At 41.8% G+C, this 12,004-nt stretch overlaps 1 protein-coding gene across 3 annotated transcripts in view; it reads left to right on the top strand.

Moving 5' to 3' along the window:
• The first annotated feature begins 4,334 nt into the window (after nt 1-4,334).
• Nucleotides 4,335-12,004, top strand: part of TRPM7 (transient receptor potential cation channel subfamily M member 7) — a 60,106-nt gene continuing 52,436 nt past the window's right edge. For all 3 annotated transcript variants that reach the window (XM_062584018.1, XM_062584017.1, XM_062584019.1), the window contains exon 1: nt 4,335-4,407. In XM_062584018.1, the coding sequence (XP_062440002.1) occupies nt 4,405-4,407 (3 nt within the window). In that variant the 5' untranslated portion in view covers nt 4,335-4,404. The remainder of the gene's footprint in view (nt 4,408-12,004) is intronic.

The raw sequence follows: 12,004 nt of genomic DNA, 5'->3' as shown, positions 1-12,004 counted from the left end.
ATCTGTTTGACCTTGAGTAGGATATTAACTAGATTTCCTTATCAGTTGGCAATTGCATCTGATTTAACTACATGAATTCCAGCACATTTTGAACAATTTCAAATGAATATCTGCAGCGCTACTGTGGTAAAACTTAAAATGGATTCAAAAAAAGCCAAACTGGACTACTCTTGTGTTTAATGGCTACTCATTTCATTTCTCATAAAAAAGGAATGTTGTATTTAATTATTTTCTTTCTGAGCACAACTTAGTATTTCATCTGTGTGAGGGTTAGTGAGCAGCGAAATAACCTCTTCCTGGCTACTGGTTATTGTAATATTTAGATAAGGGCTTCCTTAAATAAGTTTCTTTTAATTCTTTAGCACAGTGAGATCAAGTTACAGCTGGATTAATGAGATGTAAAACCTATTAGGTTTGACATCACAAATTTTACTAGTTCTGGTGATGATTACATAACAAGTAATTACCCAACATAAAGTGCTAGTGACAGACTGATAGTTTGTTTTGAGATATCAAAATGAGATACAGAAACCACACAGTAAAAAGAGTTTTGTTTAAGCCAGTTAGATTCTATTTCAAATAGAGGCTTGCTTCCGGTTAAAGGTCTTTAACCTTTAATATAATAGTACTTTTTATAGTAGACTATAAAATAATGCTTCTTTATTTCCTTCTAATTCACAGCTGAATTCCAAGTGCTGTCTCACTTGGAAGAAGGTGTCGGAAATTTTGAGTTAACTATCGGTGCTGCTGAAAGATAGCACTTAGGCTGACAAGTAGCAAATATTTATCCTGTTGCTTAGCCCTCTAAGGAATTCTTCATTAGTATCTGAAAATGTAATTCCCTTCACCAGCTGTACCTAGTAAAAATAGCTTGGGGTTCAGTGATGAAAACAAAAGATTTAACATCTGAGTGTAGAATAATTCATGCTCTTCGGATGACTAATGCTGCTAACTTAGGGTCAGATCATGTCATGTTCTGCACGACAGATCAAGGTAGTAGAAGGATATAAGGTGACTTCCTTACGCCATGTGCCATCAGTTCCAGGTCACAGGGATTTACTTCACTGCAGTGCTATGTCCTGTCTCCCTTCCACAACACTCTCAGAAAGTTGACGCTCCTTTGCAAAGAGATCGAAGCAAAGAGGATGTTGATGACTCATTTTCCCTTCATTTTGCTCACAAGCTGTTCAGTGAAACAATGTGCTGTCCCTCCATCTGAACTTATCGCAAACTGTTTAACTCCCAATTTGATGTCAGTCTCTTTACAGCTTTGCACCATCAACAGGAAAAAAGGCATGGAAAATTCCTCACCTCAAGTATGTTATCCTGAGACAATAGCTTGTACAACAAGTCTCACATGGTGTCCCAGGCTGGTCGCCTGCTATTTCTTCCTGATTCCCTTGGTCCTCCTGTCTCTTGGATTCACAGAATATTAAACTCTTCCAGCAGGAGACCATACAGACCTGCCCATTTGCATTTTATGAGATGGGAAGTTCAGTAAGTGCAAATGTACAAAGCTGAGTTCACAGGTAAAAAGAAGGTGCGCAGAGGGCACTCATTGCCAATAAACACTTCAGTGAGTAAAGTGATAGCATGAAAAAAGTAAAGAGACAAAAAGCTGCGAATACGCTAAAGGTACTGCTTTTCAAATGAAGTGAGCTCCCCAAATCTTCACTGAAATAACTGGAGTAGGTATCAAACTATTCCTTCAAATCAGCCCTCAAAAGTCTAGAGGCAGATGCAATAACCATGAGAAACAAGTCTGGATAGCCCAAATATTGCTGTGAGATGAGATGAAGAACCTAGTCATAGGACTTCTCATTAACTTCATTTAGAATGTGAGGACATTTGGATGAATCAAAAAGGTTTCAAGAAGAAGGAAGGAAGCTGATGGTGACACTGTTTATCGTAAGTGCTTATAGTGTTAGCTGAAGAATTCAGAAATCCCACATTTTCTCTACTTTCCTTTGGAAGTTCTTGAAAGATCTCCAGAAAATCTTACTGGGCTGCCACTGTTCCCTCTGTTCTTCCTCAGGAAGCACTGATCTTTGGTCAGATTGTTGCCAGTGGTAGGGCTGGTAAAGGTTTAGACTGTCAAACCTGAGGCACTTGGTTGTGCAGACTTTTTGTAAAGTTCATGGAGAGATACCGAAGTCCCCAGAAGGTGACTCAAAGTATCATTTCATGACTGGCTAAGTCAATCAAAGTATAGCCTGCCAAAAGAGGCAGCCTCATCCTTCCCTCAGTCTGCACTCTTGCATTGCCATATGTCAGTGGATCAGAAGTGGTGCTACTAAGTGATTTTTTCCCCCTGAGGTTAGTCTTCAGCTGCCTAATCGGGCTGAGTAGGCTGACTGTGGTTAGCCAAGAACTAGTACTGACACATGGGAACAACAACAGGGGAACAAGTAGCTGTGGATCAACAGCTTGGGATTTCTCTTGCAGTAGGAGAGTAAATTTACACTTTTAGTTTTGAAATCTGGCACTCAGAACTAATTTGAGAGTCCTGAATTATCCCCGGGAAACAGTTTTCCTACCTAGGAGCCTAATTTACATACCTATATAAGATACCACAAATTCTCCTAAAGTTAACTAAAAACAAATATTAGGAAGTCTCCTGCAGCTAAGAGGGTCAACATTATAATGTGGAGCTGAATACCCAAAGTTTAGTTGCTTGGGTCTTCTTAAAAATGTCTGTTACTTGTAGCAAATGGATTTGGTGCATTATTACATAGTTTATGTTACTGGAATTTACTATTGGACTTGCCATGCAGAATGGCTTTTAATGCAAGGACATTTTGTTTCCTGATAGCTAGCTGAATTTTACTTTATTATTTTATTTTGAGGCTTGTATTTCATAGAAGTTGGTTAATTTCAGGATAAAGCGTGTTACTTTGTTTCATGTGTGTATGCTTAAAAATTTTGGTTCATTGCTGTTCAAGTTGAATTGCCCTGATTGCATTGCACTGACTGAAATATATTAATATTGGTGTATCCATCGCATATGCCATAACTGAAGCTGGCAGCATCTGCACAAAAATGCCAGTCCTGCTGCTTTTTGATTAAGTTTTGTTCATCAACAAAGCATTGTTTATGTTTGGATCATCCTTTTCTAATCCCTGGAGCAGGTCTACTGAATTTGTTGTGCCCTTGAACCCCTGACTCCTAGTGAGACTGTTTTTGTCGTGCTGGGACTTACAAGCCCTTGGTTGTGAGCTCTTTTGCCCGGTAATGCAAAACTGGAGGTTTGGGGGTGAGCACATACTTGCATTTCCATCAATTTAGCAAAACAAGATACAGAGTTAATGCTCGCTTTTTGCCAGCAAGAGGAGATGACACTCGATTCAGCATAAAATCCCAAAGGCACAGACAAATAATAAGGCCTGACAAGGCAAATCCAAGTGCCACAATATTCTGGACACATTTGAACCCTCCGAGTTCAGACAAAATTAACACTTTTGTATGGCTATGATATTTCAGGACTACTACCCAGACCCTGGAGCCAGATTTAGCTCTCCTTTGAACTACATCTTCACTGGAAAAGAAACACTGAGTGAGACTGCCTATGTCTACAAGCCAGGTTAAGAGCTAGCGTGACAGCAATAAGCCCCCGGCCTCTGCAGCACTGGTCTCCTGCCACCCGCTGAAGCCCGGCGCCACCAGAGCGCCTTGCGCCGAGCGCCAGCGCCTCCCGCAGGCTTTAAACCCTGGTGCTAAAGCTAACGTGTTTTCCTGCATTTAACAAAACCCCGCTCACGTGTTTTAGAAGGCGCAGATGCCAGGCTTGCGGGAACAGGGCCTGTCCCTCGGTCCCCTGGTCTCCGCGCCCCGCCGGGCCCCGGCCTCGCTCGCCGCTGACAGGCGGCTCTGGCTGTTCCCGCGCTCTGCGGGCCCGGCGCGCGAGGCGCCGGCGGCCATTTCCCCCCTTCGCCGCGCGCCGCCTCGCACGGTCTCGGCGCCTCCTTCCGCGCCGCGGCGCGGCGAGGCGAGGCGAGGCGAGGCCCGCGGCGGGCGGGAAGGAGCGGGCGGCGCCGGCCGCGGCGCCCCCTCCTCCCGGGGGCGGTGCGCGCTGACGCGGCAGCGCCGCTGCTCCCCGCCGGCCGAGTCGCACAATTATGAGAAAGAGCCGCCGGGCCGAGGCCGCCGCCGCCAGCGCTGGGTCCCGGTGCGGAGCCGAGCTAGCGCCCTTCTCCCCGCTCCGCGCTCCCCTTCGCCCCGGCGCTGTCGTCCGCGCCCGGCTTCTGCGCGCCCGGCTTCTCCGCACCCGGCCCTCCGCAGCCGCCGAGCTCAGCCCCGATAGATGGAGACAGGCCCCGCCACCGCCGACGCCGAACCACGAGCAGGAGCTGCCCGGCGCGAGGAGAGCCAGAGTCGGCGCCGAGACCCAGCCCGGCCCTGAGGAGAATGGTGAGGGCGGCGGCGCTCGGCGCGGCGCGGCGCGGCGCGGCTCGGCTCGCCCCGGCCGGGAGGGCGGATCGGACCTGCCGCAGCCGGCTGCCCGCAGCCGCCGCGCGGCCGCCCTGCCCCCGCCTCGGCGCCGGCGGCGCGGGCTCGCCCTGCCCGCCGCGGCCGTTGCGCCGGCGGCGCGGAGGAGGCACCGCCGCGCGCTGGGCTGTCAGCGCCCGCCGCAAGGGGAGGCGGCGCGGGCCCTCACGGCCGGCGGCGCGGGGCCGGGGCCGGGGCCGGGGCCAGGCCGGGCGGCGGCGGCGGCGGGCGCGGGGCTGCCCCGCGAGCCCCTCTCCCGTCAGCGCGCCCGCGGCCGGGTCGCGTCTCCCGTCTCCATTGTTCGGCAGCGCGGCCTTGCGTTCAGCCTTCTCTCATCTTTGCTCTGTTTTCTTTTCAGTATATGTGTTTTTTAATACCAGGGTTTATACAAGAACCTGTTTCGTTTTGTGGGGTGCCGCTGTTCTTTCGTTTTAATCTTTCGGCCTTTCCCCGCTTTATTTCTGTACGTTGTCATATACAAGGGAGACCATAACCCCCCAAGAAAGAGGCTGTGTAAACTTCTACAGCGAAAGCACAGTGTTAATTTCAGCGCTCCGTCTTCTGACTGCTCCTGATCAGTTCTTCATCCCTGTGCGGTTATTCCTTGACTGATGCTTACAGAGGTTCTTCAGTGATTGAGCATGTAAAATGCATTCCAATAACTTGGAAAATCTAGGTGTGGAGCACAAATCTGTGCATTTCTGCAGTCCACTGAAACTTCTAGTCAGATGTTTTATTACTCAGTATATTGGTCAAAATGTACCTATTAAATCTTACATATCTGAGCGTATCCATGAAGTAGGTAGAAATCTAGGCTGTCTCTCCTTAGAAGAGTGTTGGATTTGAAAATTTTAGAAGGAAGCTTAAGGAGCAGCCTTTCTCACTTGAAATAGTGTTTGGTATCTTCTATTTGTACGTTACTTGCTCTTCTCAACTGAACTTTCTTTTTTTTAAATTTATTTATGGTGTTTTGTGCTATACTTGTTAGTGATGCCATGGCTTAGAAATATATGGATTGATCTTATCTGATAGAAATTTGTAAACTGAATTAGTTTTAACTGGCTTATCAATTTTTCTGGCAACATAACTTGTTTGCAGTATTTTATATTTACCTGCTATTTATCAAATATTCCATAGTATTTTGAAGCCTATGTTTAACAGGCTGTTTGCCTGAGTTGAATTTACTAAAATGAATTTGCGTAAAATGTTCTGAAAATTTCCCTGCCACTCCATATGTCTTTAGCAATTCTTAAGAATTGCCAGACAGCCTCTCATATTAAAATCAGTAATTATCCTAAAGAAGATCTAGCAGGTGAGTCATTTAGTGAGGCAATTCCAAGAATTGTTAATTTTTCTGTGTGATAAGTGTTTGCTAGATCAGCCTTGAAATCCCTTATTCTGATCTGAAGTCATTCTTGAGTTCGCTGTTTAAAGGTGGGGAGAGAGCTGTGTGCAAGCAGAGCTGTTTTGACTGCTTTTGGACTAGGAATACCTCAGTTTCTGGATCTTTTGCTGCAAATTTTTTGTTTGCTTGCGCTCAGGGCAGTGATGGAACAGGGATTTGGACAGGGCAGGGATTTGGACTTCTTGTCCAAATGGAAGCATCTGAAATCATCTTGAAATATGATGTTACATTTAACAGTTACCTTGCTTATATTTAAAAATATCCTATCACATCATCTGCCTCCCCATGTGAATTATCTGTTGGATGAAGGCACTCTATTGTGTTTTAAACTTCTCTTCTCAGCCCTGAGGCTCTGCGTAACTCTAGCCTTGCCTGCTTGCCTCTTTGTGTCTTATCGCATCAGCCCTGCTTTCTCTGCAGTGCTGGTGATAGAGTTCAGCATCCAAACTCCTCTTTTTTCTCATAGTTATCTTTAGCACTTGCTGTGCTTTCCCTTCTTTGATCCTTTGCACTAAGACCAGAAACTTTTCCTGTTTCTGTTTTATGTCCTTCCATGAGACCCATTTCTGTAGTGGTTCAATCTTTGTGAACTGTCAAGATAGCTGAGTATTTACTGGAAAAAAAAAAAAAAAAAAAAAAAACTTGAATATAGAGTTTATGGTGACATCGTAGAGTTTGGTTGCATTATCTTTTTTGCATGTGAATGTTGCAAATAGATCTGTAAGAAGACTTGTCAAAAAGTACATGTGAAGGGATACACTTGTATAATCTACGGCTTAGGTACCTGACAGGGTGGTAAGCTTATTTTCTTTTCCAGAAAGACTCTGATTAGCCTATTATTTGGGAGGAGTTTAATACCTAGTTATTCTAGCAGTGTCATTTTTACTAGACTTCTGATAATGTCAGCATATTATCAAAAACAAAACCAAGTCTGTAGTTCTAGTCTTTAAAGACGGGATTAGATTTTAAAATAATGGTTTGTACTTTGAAAAATCAAGAGAATGAAGTGATACTTCTCATACCAATATATTTAATCTGAAAAAATGTATTTTTTTAACAGATATTTATTTAATTTGGAATCTCTCATTTCCTTTAACTATGTCTACTTTGGCTATGATATTTGCATGCCATATAAATTTGCTGAAACAGGTAATGTTAGTTCTGGTTTTTGTTCTGTTCTTTTAAAGGCAAACTGACAGTGAAGTTAATGCACATGTTTTCCAGAATTTTTGCCTTTTAGATCGTTTCATATTTCTAATCAGAATAATTCTATTTTGAATGGAGATTGAGGTAGTAGGTGAGCTGCTTAACATTGCACTGAAAGCTAAATCTTTTTAGAAAAGCTGTCATTCTTAGTGTACAATAATAAGACTAAATAAATGCTGTGCATTGATGGTTATCAAACTCTAGTATTTGACTACATGTTTTTCGTAAGCTCAAATTTTCAGATTTTCTTATGTTTGAGACAACTTTAGCTTTCTTGCAAATCTTTTTGCTGAGCAGTTGAAATATCTAAAATGATGTAATATAACAAATATTGATACCAAGTACTTTTAAACTGTTACACAGTGCAACTTACCTTCATTGGTTGAAAATCTGGCAGCTCGCTACTTAGAATGTAAACTGAATATTAAATAATCTTACTGTGTGTTTATATTTGGATATTTATATAGTTTTATAAAGTTTGTATAGATATTTATATATAAAGATCATACCACTTCTCATCTCTGATACTGACCTGGAGTGGAGGCCTTTAACAAATGAGCCTCTGTACTTCATTATTTCTATAAAAAATAGTCAAGGATACTGACTGACCTGTGAAAAAGAACTAAAGAACTGTTTGTGGCTTGCTTACTCACTTCTCTAAAACCTTCTCCTTCTCCACTCATTCTTTCGCTATTGTGTTCTCTACAATCTTGTTACTGTCCTTTATTTCCTAGTAGGGCACCTTTACAGTCTTTAAAGGGGTATGTGTTTTTTATGCAGAAATTGCATTGTGCTGTTTTGTTCAGCTGTCTACTGAAATTGTAGATTAGTTTTCTGTTACTGTAAACACAAAATCACCTACCAGAAGAATGAAAAGGTGCCCCCCACCTTATTTTTGGTGAGCTACTGGCTAATCAGGGTGTCAGATGAGTGTTAGCATTGGTGTGCAAGAAAGGAAGCCTGATATGACCTATCTTTCTGGTAGCAGCCAGTGATTAAATTAGCTTTGCCTGTTGCATCCAGCTGGATTTTGGAGGGACCACAGATCTCACTGGCAGAGCCCTGGAGACAAATTGCCATCACAACATTGCTCTGCTGAGAGTAGATCAGGTTTTGAGGGATGTTGAGTTCTTTTCAGCCTTCTTTATGCCTATGTTTTTATTAACATGTAAAGCAGATTAAGCTGTTTTCAAGCAAGGGTGTGAAGCCTTTTCTTTAACTACCAGGTTTGCTGGAATCACAATGCAGTTTGGGGTGTCTGTGTGTGTGTGTCACCCTGCCAGCCTCTAATTCTTGCAGAAAGGTAGATAGACATCAGTACTGTGATGCAGGCTGCTGGATAGCTGTTAGTAAGCAGAGGAAATTTCTTATACCTCTGGCCTTTCCAACAAGGAAGCAGTGAATTTCTTCCTTTACTATGTCCATTATTTCCTTCCCAAGAAGTGGAAGAAAGTGTGCTCTAAATGTGTGTGTGTGAGAGAGAGCAACACAATTATTTTTCTGGCTGTGACCGTGTTGTTGTTATTTTGGTACATATAGCACATTAAACAGAGTATCATTAAGTTCTGAGTGATTCTGAATATCTTATCTGTATCAGTGTTTGGGGTGTAAGAAACATTTCTGCTTTTCTCGTGTAATGGTAGGTGACAAACACTTGGTAGCCATGGGGTAAGGGAGATCTTGGGGATAGTCATAATAGTGATGAAAATCTCTTTTTAACCAGGGCCTGAGAATGTCCTCTAACAAGGACATGAAAGGTCTTGGATATTCAAATGTGAAAAATGGTTTGACAGCGTGTGGTGTGAGGATGTTGCAGGAATAGTCTGTAAGATAAATATAGCAGTTCATTGCCAAGGAGGGTATTTAAGGCATGGTAACAAACTGACATCACATTAGAACTGATTTAACTTTCAAACTAAAGTTACACATTTTCCCCCTTAACTAAAACAAAACTCAAACTATAATGAGGCAGCAGATTTGAATTAAACCTTAATTCTTGGGATTTCTATTTTTTTTTCATAATCTACTCTATAACTTTATCTACTGACTTTAACAAACACTTCCATAAAGTTGGATCAAAGTTATGGCTTATTTAATGTTTACATTAAGAGCAATATAATTCTTTTTCCTAGTAACTCTTACAATCTCATTCTAACTTGGAGGACCTGCTTAATATCCTTTCACATGTTTCTGTTGTTAGATTTTCTAAAATGTTTGAACTATCTGTGTGCGTGGAATATATGTAGCTGAGTTAGTAGTAGATCCAAAACCATCTTTACTTCATTTGAGGGAAGATAGCATGTAATGTGTGCTATCTTTATCTGCTGTTTTTTCCCAGTTGCAAGATCAGTGTAATTTGCTGACTGAGTAATGAAATTGGTGCTTTGTATGTGTAGTTTGACAAATAATGTTTTCAGAATATGATCCCACTTTAAGTTTACTTCAAAAATAGCTATTGTAAAATTTCTATGAAGCTTCATTTCTACTTCATTCTACTTCAACCTTTCCATTGACATAAATAATTTACTTCAAAATATAGTCCAATGTCTTGTTTAGACGTGTATCCTGTGTTCTGCAAACAGTATGCAACTCTGACTGGTAATTTCAAAGAGTGTGGGCATATGTGTGCATGTACTCTGTTTATATCAGAAAAATTATGCACCAGTGTGAACCTTATTGAGGTCAAGACTTGCTGCTAATAATGGTAATAGCAACACTGGATTTCACACGTTGTTAAGGCAAAGCATTAAAATAAGTTAGACCTAGAAAAAAAAATCAATAGCATGTTTAGTTTAGGGGGGAAAGATGGAAATGCATACCAAAAATTATCTGGAAGCTCTTGCTTCAAGAAGGAATCATTTTGTATCTATAAAGCATAAGCCAGCACTAGTATCTTTATTCTGTTTATGCTGTCTCCTTCCTTTTAAGAGTGATATTTGAACCTGATGTAGAATTTGCTCAAATGTTGCATTTACAGTTCTAAGGTGGTTTGGATATATTTTTTAAAATACATGTGTTGAAACATTTTGGCAAACTTTTTTTTTTTTTAGAAAAGGTTAACTATTCTGAAAATTTAACTTCAGAAATGCTGAGACATCTCCCAGTTACTCTGCAGCTGCTGAATGAAACTGAGGCTCCCGTTAATTTCATCCAACAGCTGGAAGAGTTCCCAGATCTGTGGCTTTAGTGCATCTTCCATCATCTGGATTGCCTATTTCTTTTTCAGACTTGTTTTAGGACTTCACTTCACTTCTGCTGCTGTATCCTGCAGCAGAACTGGAAACAGCACCTGAGCTTTTGTTGCAGCTGTGGTGACTGAGACTCTTGACACAGGGATCTGTCACAGCCTAAAAGCCTCAGCCTTGCTGGCTGCCTTGGAGTTGCAGATCCTAGAACTGCTGTATTCCTGGTAATGGGTTAGCCCTGGGGCTGCTAGCCAAGAAGGCAGTGGGCTTTCAGAAAAGCGTTGATGTGGCTAGTGCATGTGAATGCATGCATGTAAGACTGGGAGACCTCTTTCTGAATTTTAGAACTTTGGAGCTACTTCTAGGTCTGTGGTAGCCTGGTCGGGCTTCTTGCTTCATAGGCATGGATCCCAAAGCCTAGGCTTGGATGAGTCCCAGCACTGTGGGCTTCTGCCTTTGATTGTTGACTTTGTTTAAAAAACAAAATAAACAAAACCCCTGTAGGTTCTATGAGTTGTCATGTTCCTATTAAATTCTAGTATGCTGATTTTTCTTAATTCAGTATTAACTGGCTGAACCTTTTGGATAATTCCAGTAGTATACTCTTGTTGTCGTACATTGATCCATTTCTGCTCGTGAATGCTTTCTCAGCAACAATTGTGAGTTAATTTGATCTTTTTATTCACTCTTTCACTATAATGTAACTGTAGTCTTCAAAGTTTGGGAAGGTATCTGGTACAGCTCAGTCAGTCTTAACACAGTAGTTACTGCAACTGAATACTGTCCTTTGTTCCATGCTTTGTTCCCACTTCTTCCTACCCAAACAGATATTTATTATCTCAGTCTTATCTACTTGCTGCTTGTCACCTTTGCTAAGAGGCAAATAGAAATGATGCTTTCCCTTTATAGTCTGCTTACTTATTTGGTGAAATTTTGCAAGATCTGAAGTTAACAGTTCTTATCCTAATACTTGCCTTTTTCCTTTTCAGGTTTTGTGAACTAAAGACTTGACAATTATGATTTTTAAAATTGAATTTTATACCTTCTGTAACTTAGTTTCTAGCTGTCTTGTTAGGAATATTGTATTTCACAAGCATTTACTGCCTAAAAGTTTTTAGACTTGGGCCACTCCTTAAGCTAGTATTAGTTAACAGTCCAGGTCTTCCCACAGTTAATCCATCTGTTTAAGTCTGAAGACTGACTTGCAGTAGTTGAGGTATTGATACATATGTTACAGGGTATTCATCTCAGACATGGGACAGGGTTAATGTGTTTAAGTTTGTAACTTCTTTAATAGTCACTCCTAAATCTGGCAAAATCTTTCTTAAAGGTGTGGTTCTAGGCCAGTTTAAATTCACCTAAGTTCTGGCTGCCACAGTCCCATTCCTCCCCTTGTGCTTTACTCTGCTGCTTCAGGGATCTGGGTTGAACAGAAATCTAATCACTTCCCTTTTTTGAGGATTAGATATTTTTTTGTTGGTCATTTCCCTGCATCAGCTATCCACATGACTGCATAAATGCCAGTGCTGGTATGAGATAGGGTGGGATCATGTGCAGAGGCTTAGGAAAATGGGATTGTGGCACACCAAACTTGGCAACAAACAGAGTTACTGTGGAATCTTGCTCTATGATGCTTGAGAGTTGAGTTGTGTTATCATGACATTAGTAAGTGTTCAAATTACTTTCTATATAAACTACTCTACCTGGTTGTTTCCTGATTCTT

This window comes from Rhea pennata, chromosome 10, assembly GCF_028389875.1.
Source record: "Rhea pennata isolate bPtePen1 chromosome 10, bPtePen1.pri, whole genome shotgun sequence".
Taxonomy (NCBI): Eukaryota; Metazoa; Chordata; class Aves; order Rheiformes; family Rheidae; genus Rhea; species Rhea pennata.
This window is presented reverse-complemented; position numbering and strand designations above follow the sequence as displayed.